Here is a 23,280-nt window from a genome sequence, read left to right as displayed (position 1 = left end):
TGGTAAGTTGCCCTTCCTTAAGTGAACAACCACCCACCATGTGCATGGCACATTTACACAGTAGCAATCAGGCAATAGGACACCAAGGGATGGGAAAGTAAGAGGGGGCTTTTGAGGAAGAAAGGGTTCAGTGGGAGGGGGAGGGGATGAGAGGATAGTGGGGGAAGATAAAGTATATTATATATGTAAATGTTTATTTTATGTGATGTATATGTGAAATTTTGAAAGGCTAAAACAATTTAAATGTCAAGCTTGATTTCGAAAGCACATTCTACCTTTGACAGAAAATGCTAGTACTGTCTGTATCCCAGAGCTCTAGTGAACATTCACACCGAGGAAGGATGTAATCGACAATGGTTTTGTCATTGCTGTAGGATCTTGTGTTGGAGCTTGCTTTTGGCTATCGAGGCAGAGACTGCAGGAACAATGTGCACTACTTAAATGATGGCGATGATATAATCTATCACACGGCCTCTGTTGGGATTCTGCACAATGTTGCTACAGGTAGGAGGTCTTAATTCCCTGACACACACTGTTTTTACTTTAGAACTTCGTATCTAGCAGCTTAAAATTATTTGTTAAAACTAAAAATAGTATTCTTATTTAAATTTTTTTTTTCAAGACAGGGTCTCACTATGTAGCTTTGGCTGGCCTGGAACTTGCTATGTAGACCAGGCTGGCCTCAAACTCCAACTCATAGAGATCTGCCTGTCTCTGTTCTGCTTTGGTTTTGAGTGTTTCCTGTCAGTTTGGGGTTGTGTTGTAATGTTCAGAGAAGTGTCTACTAGCTCCTTTTCCACCAGTTTAACCAGTAGCCTATAATTACTTGTTTGTTCCTCTCACTGGACCTTCTGCTCTGAAAAATACAAAACACATTTCACCTTAAGAAGATTTATTTGCTTATTTTTATTTTTTGGACACAAGTCCTTAAGTTGCTCAGTCTGGCATGGAACTCACTGTGTAGCCCAGGCTGGCCTCAAACTCAAACTCATAAAGATCCACCTGCCTCTGTGGGATTGCAGGTGTGCACTGCCACACCCAGGGGCTTTGAGGAAGTAAGTGTAAGTAACATAGGTGTGTTAATGCAATTGTTGAGGTTGTGGAGAACCTGCTGTACATGGTCCTCTATAATCTACATCCAGCCTGCTGTCCTGACTTCATTTCCACACTGAGTAATTTTACCTCCTGTTTGATTTAGTCTTGTTATCATTTTCATGGACTGCTTTTGGAGCCTCTGAAAGGTCCCTTCACTGTCAGTACTGCTAGAGGAACCATATTAGCTTTCTGATAAAAAAAAAAATACTGCTTATAAGATGAATGTGAAATATGAATAAACAGCACCCAGATTGATAAATGAGTAATTACTTTTTTCTGTGACCCTAGTAAATTTTTTCTTTACAAAATCAAAGAGGGAAGATGATAGGCAAGTATTCAGAGTCTTCCGTAATTCTAGAACCTGCTTAATTTTCCATCCCTATTGCTGCTTTCATCACTATCCACTTTATTCGGGTGAACCATGTGTATGTATGCACAGTTAGCTACATCTCCAGCCTTTTGTTCATCTGTCTCTCATGGTACTTGGTATCTTCAGGTTGTCCGTGGTTTATCCTTTCCAGGGCTCTATCCCTTGAAGGTTATCAACTCATTGTCATCATTTTCTTAGTAATCACTTACATGGTTAATGCTCAAAATGTATTTCGAGTAAACAAATAAATTAATTTATTATACTTAATAAGTGCATTTGGCTGTTGCGTCTTAAAGTTTCTAAAGCTAACTCTCACATTCTTTCTTTATAGGGACTCAGAGTTTTTATCAGGAACATAATGATGACATTCTGTGCCTCACTGTAAATCAGCACCCCAAATTTATCAACATAGTGGCAACTGGCCAAGTAGGTATGTTTCTGTATTTCAAAAAAATGTAGTTTGAACCATTTATTTATTCTAATAATTTCAGCACCCTAGGAAAAGTTGAAGTGTATTAAATTGTAGATTGCTCAGAATGCGCGTATGCGTGTGTAGCCTAGCCCGATTACCTTATGCTTGACTTTGGTTATCGGAATTTGCTCAGACTACTGTGTAAACAGTGAGCCTTTAGCTTTTGCAGGAATTTCTGTCAGTAAACGTTTGCATTCAATAGTATATAAAACTTGGAGGAAGAATGAAAGGGGGAGCCAAGAAATGAACTAGATCAATGGGGATAGAGCCCTTGTTCAGCAAAGGTTAGGTTGGGTAAGAGAGAATGAAGTTCTGTTTCATGTTAAAGAATCCCTTGGCATTTAAAAATGTTTGCTTGTATTGCTAGTATTGATCAGATTCACCAATGGTTTGAAATGTACCTGCGATTTATTTTTAACTTCTGTCAAAAAATCAAGGTTGACAACTCAATGAGCAGGATAGCAGGTCTGTTTAAATCAACAGTCAGAAAATTACCATGATCTTGCATTACAGATGTGGCCAGTCAAGTATACTGGTAAACATTATTGAAATTAGCATGTGTTGGGGGGTCTCAGTGAGTCACAATTGTTTCACTCACTTTACTAGCTTGTCGGTATCTTGATATCTTCATTAGCTCTGCAGATACTGTTTGTTAGTCAGGAATTTGTTCTTCTCTGGGTTGTCTTTGCTGCCCCGTTCCTCAGATATAACTCTTTCCTGCAGGCACAGATGCATCAAACCTCCAAAGTGTAATCAGCAGTGCATTTTATAAACCCAAAAAGGTTCATAGCAGTATTACTTTACAAATTATTATGATTAAAATTTTATGTATTTCATTAAATACACTGAAAGAAAGACTGAAGGATCGTTCATAGAACATTAATATATGTAGATAATGAAAGTGAGTGCCTTCTTTCAGTCTATTCAATTTGATATAATAACCTAATTTTGTATAGGATATTTTGTCAATTAAATAACAAAATTATAATTGTGTTGTATAAATGTACTATTATTATATTATTTATTGATAGCTTCTTTTTAACTGATTCTTCATTATAGGTGATTCAGCAGACATGTCAGGTATGGAAACTTGAATACTTTCTGTTTTAGTTATATTATATAGTAACAATAGCTGAAGTATAAGTAATAAGGTACATACAAATATCATATTCTTCCCCAAAAGTCCAAACATCTTACTGCTCCACATATGGCTTATAGAATATTAATGACAAATAACATCATTTTTTAAGTGCTAGGATAGACTTGGCCCAATGGTGACAATTTGCTAATTCCTACTCTTGAGTGTAGCCAAGGGAGCAAGGACCTGGCTTCTGTGTTAAATAGATCAGTAGGGGACTAGTCCAAGCACAAAATCATACTGTATTCTAATGACGAGCAGGAAACAGAAATCTCTAGAGAATATTTTCTTACTAAGTAGCTAATACTTATTGTATTACAAAAGTGAAAAAAAATAAATGAATGGCAAAGTACAGTCTACTTACCTAACAGTTTATGTCAAAACTTTATTTTAAAGACATTTTTAGCTAGATGTGGTTGCATGCACCTATTATCCCAGTGTGAGGGAGGATGCCTAAAGATAGCGCACTCATGGCTGGCATGGGCTACAAAAAGACTCAAAGAAAAGCAAATCAAAAGTTTTTTGTATTAAACTGTACTGAAGGCAAAACTAGGAGATAGGAATGTCCTTTTTAAAAACAACTTCTTCTTCTTTTTTTTTTTTTTTAATTTTTATTTTGCAATACAATTAAGTTCTACATACAGGCACAGATTCCCTTGTTCTCCCCCCTCCCGCCCCCCTCACCTTCCTCCCAGCCCGCCCCCCATTCCAATCTCCTCCAGGGCAAAGCCTTCCCCACAGACTGAGATCAACCTGGTGGACTCAGTCCAGGTAGGTCCAGTCCCCTCCTCCCAGGCCGAGCCAAGCGACCCTGCATAGGCCCCAGGTTTCAAACAGCCGACTCATGCAATGAGCACAGGACCCAGTGCCACTGCCTGGATGCCTCCCAAACAGATCAGGCCAATCAACTGTCTCACCCACTCAGAGGGCCTGATCCAACAACTTCACTTTTATGCTACCTAATTAGTAACTTCAAGAGAACTAATCTATTTCTATACAAGAAACGGTCAAAAGTGGTTGTAAGCAGGCCCCACACCTCGCCTGGGCAGCACAATAGAGCCAATCCTGTTGGTGGAGGTGTGTGAATGAATTAGCCCCCAAGTTGTGAGCATGGAAAAGCTGTCCCCATCTGTCATGTGGCATCATGTGGTGAGGATAAGGGAAAGCTGGCAGGCTGACCAACCCTGCAACTACCTAGGCCCAGAACCAGGGTTATATGTTGGCCCACCAACATCTACCCCATCTGTGATCTGCTGGAGCACGTGAAGGGGCCGGTCCTGCAGACCCAAAGCTGCAGCATCTCCACAACACGGGGCAACAGCGGGATGACCAAGGAGTCCCAGTGAGGGCCCAGTATCGACAGTGTAGCAGAAACCAGAGGCCTCAGACCAGACCAATGACTCTTTGCAGTGAACACTTGCAAGTAAAGATATATGGACAAAAGTGTTTACTGCATGGCTCACTGTGCCATACTACAGCTTTCATGATGAGATTCCCTTCCCCCTTTTTTTCTTTTCTTTTTCCTCTTAAATTTTATTTGGGTGCAAGGGCAGAGGGAGGATACGCAGGAATGGGAAATGAATGGGATTGAGATGCATGATGTGAAAGACACACAAATTAAATTTAAAAAAAGCTTAAAAAATGGTTGTTAGAGCCAGCAAGATGGCTCAGCAGGCAGAGGTGCTTACCACCAAGCCTGACAACCCAGAGTTTGATTCCTGGGACCCACAGAGTAGAAGGAAAGACCTGACTCCCTCAGGTATTCTCTGTCCGCCACATACATGCCTGGCACATGTGTGGCCACACGCATATCTCTGTTCATTTTCATTTCTCTGTCTCTGTCTTTGTGTCTGTCTTTGTGTCTGTCTGTCTGTCTGTCTCTCTCTCTCTCTCCCCATCTCTGTCTTTGTGTCTCTCTGTCTGTCTCTCTCTCTGTCTTTGTCTTTGTGTCTCTGTGTCTGTCTGGAGGGCTGGCTGTTTCTCTCTGTCTCTTTCTTTGTCTCTCTGTCTCTTTCTTTGTCTCTCTCTCTGTGTCTTTATTGGTGAAATTATTAAGGCCACTCCACGTAGTTAAAAGGAGATTTATTATAATTAATATATATTAATTATAATTATATTAATAATATATAATAATAATTAATATATATTATATCCCCTAATATATAATTAAGGGATAGGTAGGTCGCGGGGTCTGGGGAAGGTGTATCGCAGTCCAGCGGTGTTCTCTGGAGCTCTGCTTGGCCCACCTCCAACGTCCAGCATCCCGGAACAGAGAGAGCCTCGCCCATCCAGATCTCAGGTCTCCAGGTGCCTCCCTTGGCCCCACCTTGTAGGCGTGACAGTTGCCAAAGTCTCAATGGGGGTTGGAACTTCCAGATCAAAGCTGGAATGGCTACCCACTACATCTCCCCCTTTTTGTCTAAATAAGAACGTTCTAACCTAATACCAGACTATATACAAAGGAATGGTTATCAAATATTGTCCAGGAATAATGAGGGATAATGACCTAGATAAGATGGAACTACAACCAATGCAAACAATATCAAGCAAGAAACACATACTAAAATCCAGAGAAGTATAGAGCATAGGTAAATGGCATGTTACAAAGATCATTCCAAAAGGTGTCCTATCCTAAAGAACCCGAATCTAATACTTAATATGTTCTATCTACTAAGTTGTAACTATAACTGCTAGTCTTCAATCCCATCAAAGACCTGAGAAGGAATATAATGGTACCTGAGAAATGGTAGATGGATGCAAGCAACTTTCGGGAATTTTGCAAGAGTAGACCGAGACAGCTGACAGCCTGGACAGTCACCTAATGTTTCTCAGCATTGTTGGTGCATTCAAATTGGCTACAGGCCTAAAGTATCTGACAGACCATTTTCAGAAGCAGGAATTCTGAAAGACCATCTTACCCTGTCTTGGCAGAGTACAGTGGTCGCTTTCCTTGTGTCCCGCTTGTCCAGAAAGGACAGCATTGCATTTGTACTGTCAGCTGTCGAGGCCAGGGCAGTTCTTTGCCCAGTAGGCCATTTTGTGCCAAGAAGACAAACTTCCAAATGGAAATGTCTTAGAAGCCCAACATTCTCTCGGGATCAAATTGGTGCAGCCAGGAGCAATTGTGTCTCACGTCAACAGAATTCTAAGTTATTTAAATGCCATATTCTCTAGGTCTATGAAGTGTTTGAAGATTACCTGTCCATCTGACCTATGTATCCGTAAATCTGGATAACCTAACTAACGTAACTATAGAGATGACAAGCATAGGTGACTATAAATCTATAAGTCTTATCTACCGAAATAACCTAAGGACTAAGGCTTCACGTAAACAAGGTAAACAGTCTATAAGCAAATGTATGGTAAAGAACAATGACTTCAAAATTGTGACAATACACAATATATTTATAACAGAGGTAGGAATATATAGTGCGATATGCAATATGACAATAATCTTAAATATATATCAATATACCGAATATCCTAAACAGAAGTAGAACGTACATAAAGTCTGACAGATAGAAATTTACATTTGTATCAATATACAAATATTTCAAATAAGAGTAGAAATATATGTACATTATTAACAAATATAGTTCTGTATTTGTATCAATATACAAATTATCTTAAACAGGAATATACAAATAGTTTACATTTGTATCAACATATAAGAACCATAACAGTGCAAATTACAGTGCAAATTATCTAAGGCTGCTATTTTACTAAATTTCTTTACTAGTATATACAATAATCTACCATAATATCTTATACCTATCCATTCCATTTCTTCTTTTCCCTTTTTTCTCTCTCTCTTTTTTTTTTTTTTTGAATACTGAGTCTAATATTTTCTTCCACCCCCAACCCTATAACCATCATCCATAACCCTGAGAATTATGAAACCTAAGGGAGAAGGGGCATCGTTTTCTTAGAATTGCTTCCTGCTGTTTAGGGGGTGATGTTATCTCTGTTGGGTACTATGAGAAAGCTCAGATAGTTAAATCTTAGTTAGACTAACTGTAGGTTCTGCAGCAAGTCTTAGAGTAATGGGTAAGATTCTCTGAAATTCTGACAAGAAGTGTAGTATGATGATGATTACCATGGCATCATTCTGGATTGGGTAGAGTTGCTGTTGTTGGGGCCCCATCTTCCTTCTGGAGACTTCCAAGATTGCTATTGGAAAAACTTATTTGTTATCAAAATGGAAGGTTTGGATTTAAAGAGGACATAGCATGTAAGAAAGGATTCTGAGAAATCAAGAGTAAGCATAGAGAGAATTAGAATCTAGAAGACAATGGTCCTTTTTTTATTGGTTTCCTTCTGTCCCACACCAGAGGGCTCTTCTGATATGGGACTGAAGAATCTCTCAAACTTTTCTTTTAGCAATATGCTTGGGTTTAGAGAAGGAGTGAGCCAATTCCATCTCCAAAGCTAGCTTGGCTTATAATTGAATTGGAACCACAGCTTTTCTAGGTTGATAGAGAGATAGATGTTAGACAGTGAGATTTTACCGTGTGTAGATTGGTACCAATAGATTCTTTCTTTCTGCTGTAAACATCCGGATATCCAAGGCCTTATGATTTTTGGAAGATGGGTATTTCCATTATCCTGGAAAGACAAAAACAGAACCATACCCCAACGTTTGATTGTTAAATTTTTCTTACAACTTGTAGAGATGTCACATTGGTGGATGATCTTTTACTTCTCCTCATCAAGGGATTTTTCCTGTTCGAATCGAATTTTTACTAATTTTGTTGGTATCCATAGCTTTTCTTCTCCTGCAGAAACAAAGGCAAAACCCCTTCCCCAACGTAGAACATATCCAGGTTTCCATTCTGAGGTCAACACATCCTTGAAATAAACCGGTTGGTTTAGCTCAGGAGTTTTGTCTGTCATCCAGTGTCTCTCCGCAGCTGTTGTTCCTTTCTCATCAGCATTGAGAAAATTCAAGGTTAATAAAGCACTATGCAATTTATTTCTAGGAGTCATTGTTACCTGTTGCTATTTACTTAGCATATCCTTTAAAGTTCGATTGGATCTTTCTATGACTGCTTGGCCTGTGGGATTGTGTGGTATACCTGTAACATGCTTTATATTGTAATAAGCAAAGAATTGTCTCATTTTATTGGAGACATATGCTGGGGCATTGTCTGTCTTAATTTGTACAGGTATTCCCATAATGGCCATAACTTCTAATAGGTGTGTAATCACAGAATCAGCCTTTTCAGAACTCATAGAAGTTGCCCATTGAAATCCTGAATAGGTGTCAATGGTATGATGTACATACTTTAATCTTCCAAATTCTGCAAAATGAAACACATCCATCTGCCAAATTTCATTTCTTTGTATACCTTTTGGATTGCTCCCTGCAGGTAATGAAATTTGGTTATAGATGGAACAAGTAGGACATTTTTTCCACAATATCCTTAGCCTGTTGCCAAGTGATGGAGAAATCCTTCTTCAAACCTTTGCTATTTACATGGTATTTCCTATGAAATTCTGAGGCTTCTAGCACATTACCTATTAGTAACTGATCAATCTCATCATTACCTTGTGCTAGAGGTCCTGGCAGACCTGTATGGGATCTGATATGTGTTATATATATAGGATGTTCCCTTTTTCTGATGATTTCCTGCAATTGTATGAATAATGAAGTTAATTCTGTATTATCAGGAATAAATTCATCAGTTTCAATATGTAAAACAACTCTCTCTGCATATTGAGAGTCAGTGACTATATTGAGGGGTTCTGTGAAGTCCATCAGTACCATAAGAGTGGCATACAGTTCTGCCTTTTGTACAGAGCTGTATGGACTTTGTACCATTTTACTTAAGTCTCCTGATTTATATCCTGCTTTCCCTGATTTATTTGCATCAGTATAGAATGTGAGGACTCCAGAAATTGGCTTTTGTCGTACAATGTAAGGAAGGACCCATTCAGTCTTCTTTATGAATTCTATTCTCTTGCTTTTGGGATAGTGGTTGTTAATCTCTCCCAAAAAGTTACTGCAAGCTCTCTGCCAGTATTCATTATCTTTCCATAGTGATGAAATTTCTTCATTAATTAAAGGTACTACAATTTCTGCTGGGTCCATTCCTGTCAACTGGCGAAGTCTTAGTTTACCTTTTTGAATCAAATCAGAGATCTTTTCTATATAAGTCTTTAATTTCTTATTTGGTTTACGTGGTAGGAATATCCATTCCAATATAATATCTTCCCTCTGCATCAAAATACCTGTTGGGGAATGTCTGGAGGGGAATATGACAAGAATGCATTTAAGTTCTGGATCCACACGATCCACATGTGCTTCTCGAATTTTCTTTTCTACTAGAGCCAATTCCTTCTCAGCTTTGGCTGATAATTCTCTTGGACTATTTAATTCTTTGTCCCCTTCTAGAGTATTAGCCAAATTTTGTAGTCCATCTTTGGGTATTCCCATGATACCCAGTAAGTTGGAAATGCTTCCTAATAACTTTTGAAAATCATTAAGAGTCTTCAATCGATCTCTCCTTAGTTGTACCTTTTGGGGTCTAATTTTTTGTAGCTCTATCTTATATCCTAAGTAATTAATAGAATCTCCTCTTTGTATTTTTTCAGGAGCAATTTGCAGTCCCCAGCGAGGCAAAACTTTTTTTACTTCTTCAAACATGCTTTCTAATGTATCTAACTTTGGATCAGCTAATAGGATATCATCCATATAGTGATAAATTATGGATTGTGGAAACTTTACACGAATTATCTCCAATGGTTTCTGCACAAAGTATTGGCACAAAGTAGGGCTGTTTAACATTCCCTGTGGGAGGACCTTCCATTGATATCTCTTGACTGGCTGAGAATTGTTATAATTAGGTACTGTGAAGGCAAATTTTTCTCTATCATTTTCTTGTAAGGGTATGGTAAAGAAACAGTCTTTTAAGTCAATAACTATTATAGGCCATTCTTTAGGTAGCAGAGATGGCAAGGGCATCCCAGTCTGTAGGGAGCCCATTGGCTGAATTTCTTTATTAATAGCTCTCAGATCTGTCAGCATTCTCCAATTACCAGACTTTTTTTAATAACAAATACAGGAGAATTCCAAGGGCTGGTAGATTCTTCAATGTGTTGAGCATTTAACTGCTCTTGAACCAGCTGTTCTAAAGCTTGTAGCTTCTCTTTTGTCAAAGGCCATTGTCCAACCCAGACAGGTTTATTAGTTAGCCATTTTAAAGGTAAGGCAGTTGGTACTTCTGAGAGTTCAACAGCAGTCGTGCTCTGTTTGTGAACAACCTGAATGGTTGGTGCCTGATTTTTGTAGCATGTCATGATATTATTCCTAGAAACATGCATTGGTCTGTATTCCTTTTCTGAAAGTGTAGGAATTTTAATCTGGGTATTCCACTGTTGTAACAGATCTCGGCCCCAAAGATTTACTGCTACATTTGCTACATATGGCTTCAGCCTTCCTCTCTGTCCTTCTGGCCCTATGCATTCAACCCATCTCGAACTCTGTTTTATCTGAGATAGGGTGCCAATCGCTAAAAGTTGGACATCTACCTCTTGAAGAGGCCAATTCGGATGCCATGATTTTGGTGTAATTATAGTCACATCTGCACCTGTGTCTACCAGGCCCTCCAGAACCAGGCCATTAATTCGAATTCTAAGCTTTGGTCTTTGTTCATTTATGGAAGTCTGCCAAAATATTTGTTTTATAGTGTTCTTTGTAAACTGTGATCCACCTATCAGAGCTGTTTTATCATCCATTGCAGTATCAGTTTTTACATTAGGCATTGGTTTATTCAGTTGTCCTGGAGAGGAATTTCTTCCACAGTGGCTGGGAATGTTCATACTACATTTGATTTGGGGGCCTGCAAGAGGCCCCATGAGGCATTTCCCCACCAGTAAAGGGTTGCCTCGGATATCTATTTTTGATCTGCACTCACTGGTCCAATGTTGGCCTTTGCCATACCTTCTACATAATCCGGGAGGTGGTTGGGGTCTCCTGTTTAGGCTATTCCTAAAAGAAGTATTACTTCTAGGAGTACCCCACATACAGTTTTTACTTATATGACCTGGTGTACCACATTTAAAACATTCGGTAACACGGGGCCTTCTTTCACCTCTGGGATTTGTCTCTCCTATCCAAGCCTCATTACTGTAGTTACGAGACTCAACACCATTAGTATACTGAATCCATTCTTCCAAAGGAGCTGATCTGATCTTTAATGGTGTAAGTATTCTTCTGCATTCTGCATTAGCATTGTCGAATGCCAAGAACTCAATTAATACTTTTCTTAATTCTTTATCTGACACAGCTCTTGTTATAGCTGTGATCAGTCTTTGTAAAAAATCAGTGAAGGGTTCGTGCAGTCCCTGAAATATCTTTGTGTATACCTCAGTTGGTTTTCCAGGTTCTGGAATTTTTTCCCAAGCATTTAGAGCTGCTGTACGGCATAGGGATATTGTATGCTCATCATAAATGGCTTGTACATTCCTGTCAGTGAAACATCCCTCACCAAGTATTTGATCTTGGGAGATCACAAAACCTCTGAGTTTACCTTGTTGTTCTAAATTTTTTGCCTCTTCTCTCAACCAGCTTTTCCACTGTAGCTGCTGGCTATATTCTAGAACAGCTGAAATTAACTGATGCCAGTCATCTGGGATGATTCTATGTGAGGTAGACCACGAATTTAACATCTGTTTTACGTATGTGGAGTGTATCCCATACGTAACTACTGCTTCTTTTATATTTTTAAAGTCCCTCGTTGAAATTGGTTGTAATGTATATGTATTATATGGCTCGGGGTGTGTATCATCCGCTGGCTTCTCATGGATGATAACAGGATAAGCCATTGTGTGAGAGCCATTTGGAGATGTTACAACCTCTATGGTCTTGCCCTTCTGCTTACTAGGTCCCTTGTCATGTTTACCGAGAGTTTCTTCTAAGGCTTGCAAACGAGCACCTAGGGTCTGTTCTAGGGAGTAAACCTCCTCTCTGGCAAGGGACTCCAGATTTCTCATGGAATCATAGAAGTTTTTATGTTCCTCAGAAACATATGATTCCATGGACTTTATCTTATCAATTAATGATAATCTTTCTTCCTTATATAGTGTCTGGAGAGTTAGTGTTCTGCCCATTAAATATTCACATTTATTATCAATAAGATTAATTTTCGGTACAAACCTGTTTTGTAAATCCTGATCAGCAGATTCCAGAGAAAGAATCTTTTTCTGTACGCTTTCATTGCTATCTCTTAAAGCAGATTCCAGAGAAAGAATCTTTTTCTGTACGCTTTCATTGCTATCTCTTAAAGCCTGTATCAGTCCCAATAATGACTCATCTTTGTTCTTGTTATTAAACCAGTGTTTGAACACTGTGTGAATTATTACGATGAATGCCAAAATGGTACAGGCCAGATATGCCTTAGGAAGGTCTTATATTTCCAGGAAGGTGTCATTCATCATACAGGCAAAAAGGTTTTCAAATTCTTGTGAGGTAATGTTGTCAGCCATATTACAAGAATTACTCAAAATTTGTTAGTCAATTTTAAGGTGTAAAATTATCAAGTACTTTTACTTGAAACAATATGCTTACCTTTCGTGGTTTTGGGGGGTGTAGTAGCACTTTTCAGCCAGCAGGTGGAGTTGGTACAGCTCCAAAGCAGGGCCTGCTGGGTGATCTTGGCTGACTACAGCTCGCTGGAGTCAAGATGGCGGGAGCTGGAGCCGGTGTCAGCACTCAGGAAGCGGGGGAGTGCCTCTTTTGCTGGTCTTGGGGCTAAGCTAGGGAACTGAGACCGGACTAGCTGCTCCCTTTTTTGGGAATGGAACTGTGTAGGCGGCATTCACTGGTTATATGGAACTTTGCAGGCGGGTTTAGGTACCCGCTAGCCGGGAGGAGGCTGAGGGTGGGAGCTACCCAGGCCTTTGGAATTTGCCCCATGTGAGCGCCAGATATTGGTGAAATTATTAAGGCCACTCCATGTAGTTAAAAGGAAATTTATTTAATGGTGTAACTTACAAATTAAGGGATAGGTAGGTCGCGGGGTCTGGGGAAGGTGTATCGCAGTCCAGTGGTGTTCTCTGGAGCTCTGCTTGGCCCACCTCCACAGTCCAGAGTCCCGGAACAGAGAAAACCTTGCCCATCCAGATCTGGGGTCTCCAGGCGCCTCCCTTGGCCCCGCCTTGTAGGCGTGACAGTTGCCGAAGTCTCAATGGGGGTTGGAACTTTCAGATCAAAGCTGGAATGGCTACCCACTACATGTCTTTCTTTGTGTCTCTCTGTGTCTCTGTCTCTCTCTGCTCTCTATGTTCTCTACATGCATATCCTGACATGTACATACTTGTTCTATCTGTCTCTGTCTCTTCCCCCTCCCCTTCACACAAATGCCAGAGTACATATGTGCACCCCACATAAATTTAAAAAATTAAAGGGCTAAAGGTGGTTGTGAAAAGTTGGGATTTGACTTTCTAGAGATGGGTGATAGCCAGATTTGGTGAAAGAAAGGAAATAGGGCTTGAGTACTGATATTAGCACACCTATCCTGGCTCTACCCACCCCTGTTGAGTTGAGGGTTTGGGAAAACATCTCTGCCTGGAACGAAGATGTTAGGAAATATGGTATAAAGGCTGGGGTGTAACTCAAATTTAAATCTCTGCATTCAGTATCTGGCACAAAAATAAATACAAGTTACCAAGCAAGACAACTTTGGTAAAGAAGAAAGTAGGGGGTACTGTCTGCTGTGGTAGGCCCTGTGCACACTCAAAGGGAGGGAGAAGATCATGTCTGTTACCTGAGTCTCATCATGATCGTTTCCAAATGCTAAAACCTTCCTTATAAACATAATGTCATCTGTAGTAACTTTAGACCCTTAAGAATTTGCAATTAAATACTGTTACAGATGTAAGTTTAGAGTTGTACAAATGTGTAAGGCCCCCATAACAACATATGTACAGATTTTACATTCAGCATCTTACATCTTCTTTGTCTGTAAAGTCTTGTGAAATGCAGGTATTGGGAATGTGGCTCAGTGGTACAGTGCTTGCCTAGCACTCAGAAGGCCCAGAACTTGGTCCCTCAGCATCACACATGCACACGTTCTGTAATTCAGTTGACAAGGACTTGCTATTTGAATTTTAGACAAATAGAATGCTTTATCATTTATAGTATATTTAGTGATAATTTACTAAAAATTTGTTATCTATCGCATTGTATGTTGGCAAATATAGTATGGCAAAATATCTCAGAGGAACCTTTTGTAAACAGGCATAAAAATGTATAATGTTTACCATTTCCAGAAAACTATACACAGTAATAGCAGTTATTGCATTTTATTTATTTACTGGGGTTTTTTTGAGACATGGTTTCTCTGTGTAGCCCTGGCTGTCCTGGAACTCGCTTTGTAGACCAGGCTGACCTCGAACTCACAGAGGTCTGCCTGCCTCTGCCTCCCGAGTGCTGGGATTAAAGGCGTGCATCACCACCAACCAGCCACATTTGTATTTTTTATTTAAGCCACCTTATATTCCTTACCAATTTTAGGGTAATTTCACTTTTAAATTTAAAAAATTGCATTTATTTATTTGTTTGTTTGGATGTGTACTTGTGTCCTAGCATGCATGCAGAGGTCAGATGACATCTTGTGGCAGTCAGTGCTCCCTTTCCATCCACTGTGTGCTCTTGGGGATCAAACTCAGGTCCTTCGGCTTGGCAACAGGCAATTTTTCCTGCTGAGCCATCTTGCAGGCTTGCTCACTGGCTTGTTCTTTGACTTTTAATGAATGAGGGATTCAGTTCAATACTCAAATAATTGTGATAAATTTTTCTTTCTTCTTTCCTTGTTTTTTTTTTTAAGACAAGAGTTAATGTATCCCAGGCTAGCCTTTAACTCCCTATATGTATGAGGATGACTTTGGATTTCTCATGCTCTTGTCCCCACCTTCTGAGACCTAGGAATGTAGGCGTATGCCACCTGTTTTTTTATGTTGTTCTAGGGATGAAAATCGATGCTTTATGCATACTAGGCAAGCACTCTACCAACTGACATATACTCCAGCCCCCAAAGTTTACAGATAGAAGTAATCCATTTCATTATTGGTAAAACCTTTATATCTCCTTGTAATTTTGATGTTTGACATTTGGATAAACCTAAGCAAAGGCTTCATATCTCTAATTTAACATAGTTTAATTGCTTTATTTGAAGGTTTCTTAGATTTATCATTTGTGCAGTATAAATAGCATATATTGGTGAAATTATTAAGGCAACTCCATGTAGTTAAAAGGGAGGTTTATTTTGTGGGGTAACTCACAAATGAAGGGATAGGTAACAGAGTCTGGGAAAGGTGTAGCGCAGTCCGGTGGTATTCTCTGGAGAACTCTGCTTGGTCTACCTCCAGCGTCCAGGGTCCAGAAACCAAGAGAACCGGCAGGCACATCTGGATTTTGGGTCTTCAGGGTCCTCTCTCGGCCCCACCTTGTAGGCGTGACCGTTATCAAAGCCTCAATGGGGGTTGGAACTTCCAGATCAAAGCTAGAATGGCTACCCACTACAAGCATATGTTATAAAATGTCCAAATTTATCAGAATTTATTTTCTAAAGAAGAACAGAATTTCCTCCTGTATAAAATAATTTCAGGCAGCTTATCTTCTTTAATGTTTTTCCATCTTTGCAGTTTATAATTAGAAGCAAATGTACTTTAGTATTTTGAGTGTTTTAGTAAGAGTGCTTATGTTCTGCAACTGAATTAGCTGCTGAATTAACTTCAATTTTAGGGTATAATTTGAGAAGAAGATAGCACAAGACTATGATATCTTAGTTTAGACAATAAAGAGAAGCAGGCTGAGATGTAGTTCAGTGATAAGCATTTACTCAATAAGCGTGGAGTCCTTGGTTCATTTCCCAGGAGGAGCAGAAAGGGTGCAAAAGAACTTAAATAGCAAAGGATAAATAATATACCTCTCAAGAGTAACAGTTTTATTTTTCAAGTGACATCGTATTTTTAAGAAGTCCTAAAGTGTGTGTGGCCTTTCCCCAGATTCCATCTATGGAGTTATATTTCCCATGGGGTCTCTCTAGCTGCTTTGCTGTTAGCTGCCTGCCAGTTGCATGTGCTTTGCATTGCTTTCCGAGAACATCAGTATTGAGTGTTTACTTGCATGTAGCATATGCACTGTGTTAAATGTGTGTAGTTTCCGTATAACTTCTCTGAAGACTGAAAAAAAAACATAACTCAAGTTTTCTACTCCAGAGCCTCGCCATGTGTGAAGCTTGTGGCCCTCTCACTGGCTGCTGCCTCCTATCCTTACACACACGTTGACTAATGAACTGCTTAATACTGTTGCCTGATTTCTTTGCTAAAGCGCTATTTTCTTGAAAGTAGAACTCATAATGAGTCCTGAAGGATTCTGTATTTTTCCCTTTCTTTCTTCCCACCTCCCTTTTATTTCCTTTTTCAAATTTCACTTCAGCTTTGAGCTATTATAAACTATATTTCCATCTTTCCGAGGCAGGAGTATGCTGGATTCTGAAGCGGCAACTTGGAGATGGTTGTAATACTTGGATTTTGTCTTTGTTTAGCTACAGCCCCATCTGTGCACATCTGGGATGCGGTGAACAAGCAGACACTGTCTATACTAAGATGTTCCCATTCAAAGGGTGTGTGCTCTGTCAGCTTCAGTGCCACTGGGAAGCTGCTGCTCTCTGTGGGGCTAGACCCAGAGCACACCATCACCATTTGGAGATGGCAGGAAGGTAGGATTCTTTTCATTTGTGTGATTAAAAAAACGAAACAAAGCAACACATACACACAAAACAAAAGCACAAACAAACTCTCCCAAGAATACTAGGGCTGTCTGAATGCTCTCTTTTACCATTTGCCTTAAGTTGGTGATTGAAGCAACTTTTCATTATAGTCCTATAAACACATAGCACACAGTTGGTAGCACTGTATGTGTCCCTTTGAAAACCCCAGTGAGGGCATAAGCTCTAAAACATGAAATAATGAAACCACAGTTAGTAATAACAATGAATTGCAATGATTTCCTTTCAGTAAGAAACTGTTTTTGCTAATTATTTGATTAGTTCTGAGGTATTTTAATAAAAAAATGAAGATTGTGAGGCATGGGAGCACTTACTTTTAATCCCAGCACTCAGGAGGATAAGGCAAGAAGATTGCCATGAGTTTGAAGCCTTCCTGGGCTACATATCAAATTCCAGAGTGTATTGAGATCCAACCCAGAGCCTTTCACATGCTACACAGGTAATCTGCCACTGAACCACATCCCATGAAATGCACACACACTCATACACACATACAACACATACATACACACATAAACACACATATACACATACATAATGCATACCTATACACATATATACACACACAAATACACACATACATACATAACACATACCTACACACACACATACACATATACATATATAACACACCCACATGACACACACATGCTCCCCCCATACATACATACACACACACCCATGCACATATAAACACACATACATATACACGTGTATACATGTGTATACATGCATGCACTCATACACATGCATACATTCACACACATTTATACACATACATATACCTACACACACACACACACCCTCCCCACAGCACATACTGCATAGGTAACCTGCCTCTGAACCACATCTCTTACCCATGAAAAGACACACACACACACACACACACACACACACACACACACACACACACACACATTCTATTTTGAGACAGGGTCTCACTTTGTAGCCCTGCTGGCTTGGAATTCACTGCATATATGCCAAGCTGGCTTCAGATTCATAGAGATCCACCTGCCTTTACCTCCCGAGAGTGCCGGGATTGAGAATGGAAGACCAATAGAATAAATTCCCTAACACACTCCAGACAGAACACTTTATTTATGTAATGAGAAATTAATGGAACTACATGTGAAAAGGTATGGTTCTTAAAATGGCCCCTACATTTCACAGAGTAGCCCATAAACGTGTGTCACTTGTGAAGATGCATGTACCCAGTGATGTGATTGTTAAGTAGTAGGGCAAGTGCCAAAGCCTCCTTGTAAGCATTTGTGTCGGGGATTTTTGTTTTGTTTTAAGCTATGTGATTTGAGGAAACTGTTCAGTCCTGGTGATTAGCTTGGTTCTTATGCTAACCTGGAAAATTTTGTTGTATCTTCTGTATCAGGGGCCAGAATTGCCTGCAGAGCTGGGCACAACCAACGTATTTTTGTAGCAGAATTTCGACCAGATTCAGATACCCAGTTTGTCTCTGTGGGTATAAAGCACGTGAAGTTCTGGACCCTGGCAGGAAGGGCTCTTCTCAGCAAAAAGGGGCTTCTGAGCACACTGGAGGATGCCCGGATGCAGACGATGCTTGCTGTTGCATTTGGTGCAGTATGTCTGTTAAAATGCTGTGTGATGGTGTGTCATGACCTGAAGTTTTCTTGCTGTATATTCATAAACAGCATTAATATTGACTAGGAACTGTAACCTGACAGTACAAGTCCTGGTCAAGGATTTGTCATCTTTAAAGTCTAGTCCTTTTAAACATTAAGGAGTCACAAGAAAGTGAATGAGATAATTACTGTAAACAATTTACATCCTTGGAACATGATCATTCTCCAGGGCTTCACTAGTCATGTATTTTTCACCCTCCACCAGCTTTGATCACAGCCATCCTCATGCTTCCTCGTGCACCTCACATGTGTGATAGTGAAAGAAAAGGAAATCAAGAAAACCATGTTCAGGTGCCTTCAGGGCGGGCTTGAGTTTGGTGTTTCCTTTGCTTTCTGTCACCAGAACCGCGGTCCACCTTGTAGTTGGAAGTGCTCAGGGTCAGTGTCTGAATCAGGGCAGCAGGGAGCTGAGCGCAGAGAACACAGTCCTTGCCTCAGTGGAATGTTCAGGAGCCTCTTACTGTCTCCATCCCGTCCACCTGGGTCTGCAGTTTATAATCACATCTCTCTCCTTTAATCCCCTGCCCTGGCTAGGCCTTTCAAATTCCACAGAAAATGAAGTAGATTTAAAAAATATATGACTTTCTTTCTTAATGCCGGGCAGTGGTGGCGCACGCCTTTAATCCCAGTACTCGGGAGGCAGAGCCAGGCGGATCTCTGTGAGTTCGAGGCCAGCCTGGGCTACCAAGTGAGTTCCAGGAGAGGTGCAAAGCTACACAGAGAAACCCTGTCTCGAAAAACCAGAAAAAAAAAAAAGAAAGAAAGTTACAAGTTTAGAACAGTTGAATACACTTGCTTTTTTAAAAAAATGACTAACAATATCAAATGAATGGAACCTTTTGTTTATTCTTAATATAGGAGCAGCCACTTGTTTCCAGAAGGAAACCTCTACTGAAATGACCCGGGTACTTGATCTGTCCATGTAGATGAACTTTCTTTATTCATAAAATTACTTGGTAGCCAAGTGCCCACTCTTGGTTAAATAAATAAATAAATAAATAAATAAATAAATAAATAAATAAATAAAAAGTAAATAATAAACTTAACAGCTATTACAGGAGAAAAGTAGCTTTTTAATGTGTGAAGCAGTAGTGTGGCCAGAATATTTTCTTACAAGATAGGTTTATGTTCAGTTTAAGCATTTTTCAAATGCTATAACTGGTACCTGAAAACATAAAACTACATACATATTTACAGGGAGTCATGTGACGATTCCATGCTAGAGACTGGGAAAGAGACAAGGAGGAAAGAGCTCTGGTGTTCATAGCTGCAGCATGCTCTAACTGCAGAGAGGCACCAAGTAGCCTCTTTCCTACATCTGCAAGAGTTAGTGAGGGCTCTAACTTCACTGTCGATAACAGATTGACTTTCTATGACAGAATTCCTTACGAAACTCGTTACTTTCACCCCCTATCCCTAACTGTCCCTTGTTTTTGCTCCTAGTGTTTCATGACCTTTGGATTAGTTCTTGGATAGCTAGAGGGCACCGATTCAAAGAACAGTGTAAACTAGAGTTACAGTATTTTAGGAGAGATTTGTCCAAGGCTAGTCCCACTAACAAAGGACAGACTTGGGAAAGGAGAAGGCCCTACGGGAACTAAGCATCACTCAGCCTCCTGTCCTGGGTCCAGTGTCGCCCACCACCCTTTGCATGTGCTTTGTCAAAGCGGGTGAACTAGCATTCTGCTCACATAGAGGATGACATCTGTTCGACCTCTCTTTGAACTTTTGATGAGTTTGTCTCCCCCCTTCCCCACTCCTTTTCAGAATAACTTGACGTTTACAGGTACCATCAGTGGTGATGTCTGTGTGTGGAAAGATCACATATTGTGTAGAGTGGTGGCTAGAGCGCACAATGGGCCTGTGTTTGCCATGTATACCACCCTGAGAGATGGACTGATCGTGACTGGTGGAAAGGAAAGACCGTGAGTCCTTTTTCATATGCTTACTGACTGCTTGTGGTCTACCCTAGGCCTGTGGTTAGGTATTCTGGCCTCTTCTAGGCTGCATGCCTCAGCTGCTCAGTTACTTCTCCTTTGCTGCTATTTATGTGTGAGTTTGGGATTCTCTGAATTCTTGTCTTAAATCGTGTTTCTGCATTTTAGTTTTCACTTGTTTTTTCTGTTTGTTTTGTGTAGAGGGGGTGGAGGAAGGTGTGTGCCCAGCATATGTTTAGCAATCAGAGGGCAACCTGTGGAGATGGGTTCTGTCCTTCTCATGTGCATTCCAGGCTCATTCAGGTCATCAGGCTTGGAGTGTCCTTCCCCACGTGCCATCTTGCCAGCCTACTTTTGGACACTTTAGATAAGCCTGAACAACAGCAGCCAGAGTGCTACTTATCTGAGACAGCCATAGTCAGCTATGCTTCTGGTTAAGAATGGTGTCCCCAATCCTTGTGTGCCTGCATCAGTACTGCTGACAGGACATGAAGGGACACCTTTGCTCTACAACCCACATTATAGCTTATTCCTTGGTGTCTCCCTGTAAGGCAGCAAGTCACAGTCATATGAGAGAGTGCCGGAGACGACCTTGTGAAATCATTCTTACAAGACCTCAAACATCAGTGCATACAGTATACTATACAGCATACTATCCAGACAGTAACCAGATACTTAAAGTTGATTCTAGGCTGAGGGGAGGGCTCAGTGAGTAAAAGTGCTGCTCTGTGTGCCTGAGGACCTGAGGACCAGCCCAGAGCCCACATAAAAGCTGGAAAAGCCAGACCGAGTAGCACAAGCGTTTGTAATCCCAGCACTTTCCAATGGGGAGAAGCCCATCCTCTAGTCTGGATCAGCTCCAAAGAAGGCCTGAGAAACATGGTGGGAAGGCAAGAACTACACTTGGTGGGGATGTACAGTGGTCTGTGACAACATACATCCATGCATACAGACACACACCAAAAGTAAAAAATAAATAAAATAGGATCGAGGGTCTGGAGATGGCTCAGCAGTTATTAGCATGTACTGCTCTTGCAGAGGACCTGAGTTCAGTTCCCAGCACTCATGCTCAGAACCGCCTGTAACTCGAGCTTCAAAGGATCCAATGCCCTCTTCTGGGCTCTGAGGGCACCTACACTCATACAGCACAGACATGTATGCACATAATTTTAAAAATTATAATAAGTCTTTTTAAAAATCAAATTAAGGCTAGGTGTAATGACACACACCTTTAATCCTAGCACCTGGGAAGCAGTGGCAGGCAGGTCTCTCTGAGTCTGAGGCCAGTCTCTACACAGATAGTTGCCACAGCTAGGCAGGGAGACTGCCTCAAACCCCGTGCCCCACCCCCTCCAAACAGGTCCAGACCGTTTGCCACCGGTGCAGTGACCTGCAAATGAGTGACACACAGTGACTAAGAAGAGCAGTTCTTTCCCTACACATTGGAGCCCACACTTATCAACTGACCACAAATGGTCTCGCTGTTTCTTTAACAGGAAGGTGTGTTTGCTCCTAAGGCAAGCAAAATGAAGGAATTATTTTTCAGTTTTTCAAGAGAAAAATCCATAAATGGCTGTTTTATCCTTTGTATATTACTGCAAACACTTGTGTTTCCCACACCCCTCATTTTGTACACCTTTCCTCACTAACAGCCTGCGGCATCGTGTCAGCAGGATATCTTAATAATCGTAAAAATGTGATGTCCTTTGGCCCTTAAAAGTAAAGTCTGCAGCATAGCATCTATAATCCTCCTTGTTTTGCATTTCAGTTATCTTTCTAATGTTAAAAATGGTTTTGTGGACTGGGCATGGTGGCACACACCACCAGCATTCAGGAGTCAGAGGCAGGTGGATCTCTGTGAGGCCAGCTTGGTCTACAGAGTGAGTTCCAGGACAACTAGAGCTGATACACAGAGAAACCCTGTCTAGAAACCCCATCAAAAAAAAAAAAAAAAAGTTTTGTGGAGCTGGTGTAATGGCTTAGCAGGTTAAGACATTTGCCATACATGCATGGGGATGAGTTTAATTCTCAGGTAAAGCTGGAAGGGGACAACAGATTCCAGAGTTGTGCTCTGACTTCATATGCATACCTTGGTATGTGTGCACACTCATAGTCTTTGAGAACAACAAAACAATCCTGTGTTGTGCACTTTCTTAATGGAGAGCAATTTATTATAATGTATGGTGGACTAAATAAACTTATGCTTGTGACAGAAGAAAATGAATATTTCACAAAATAAAATTTACTGAACTGAAAGTACATTTTGACTTTAATGTAAGTATGTATGCTTAAATTGCCTGAAAATTTAGAATACTAGAAGTTATAAATAGGGTGTTTAAAATAGTCTGACAAGATAGTGTTTAAAGTGAAAATTATTGTAGTAGTCAATTTTAAATAGTTATTTGGGTTTTGTTTTTGTCTCTCTAGATCAAAAGAAGGAGGTGCAGTTAAACTGTGGGACCAGGAACTGAGGCGATGCCGGGCCTTCAGGCTTGAGACAGGACAAGTCACAGATTGTGTTCGGTCTGTGTGCAGAGGCAAAGTAAGGTGTTCCTTGAGCCAGTGTGATGCAGCAGGAAATAGAGAACAGCTATTTGTGATCCCTGCACCTTGTGACTTAATAAGCAATACTTAGTGATTCATAGGGTGCTGTTATTTCCACTGTTTACTAATATAAAAAACTTGTGTCTAGACATTATTTAAACCTCTGTATTATCTTGAATCTTCCGATTGACTTATGGTAAGAGAGGGTTGAAAATCCTCACCATTGACTCATTTTTATTAGAGTAGCTCTCTCCATGTGTCTCCAGCAACAGCAGA

General features: G+C 40.3%; 1 protein-coding gene across 1 annotated transcript in view; it reads left to right on the top strand.

Moving 5' to 3' along the window:
* The window catches only part of Eml5 (EMAP like 5), a 120,278-nt gene that overhangs the window by 89,350 nt on the left and 7,648 nt on the right, over positions 1 to 23,280 (top strand). Inside the window, exons 29-35 of the mRNA XM_059279779.1 lie at positions 375 to 504; positions 1,797 to 1,895; positions 2,997 to 3,017; positions 16,626 to 16,799; positions 18,253 to 18,461; positions 20,291 to 20,448; positions 22,888 to 23,002. Coding sequence (XP_059135762.1) covers positions 375 to 504; positions 1,797 to 1,895; positions 2,997 to 3,017; positions 16,626 to 16,799; positions 18,253 to 18,461; positions 20,291 to 20,448; positions 22,888 to 23,002 — 906 coding nt within the window. The remainder of the gene's footprint in view (positions 1 to 374; positions 505 to 1,796; positions 1,896 to 2,996; positions 3,018 to 16,625; positions 16,800 to 18,252; positions 18,462 to 20,290; positions 20,449 to 22,887; positions 23,003 to 23,280) is intronic.

The sequence above is a fragment of the Peromyscus eremicus genome, chromosome 14 (assembly GCF_949786415.1).
Source record: "Peromyscus eremicus chromosome 14, PerEre_H2_v1, whole genome shotgun sequence".
NCBI classification, from domain to species: domain Eukaryota; kingdom Metazoa; phylum Chordata; class Mammalia; order Rodentia; family Cricetidae; genus Peromyscus; species Peromyscus eremicus.
The sequence above is the reverse complement of the archived record's forward strand: the minus strand, read 5'-3'. Positions and strand labels throughout refer to the sequence as shown.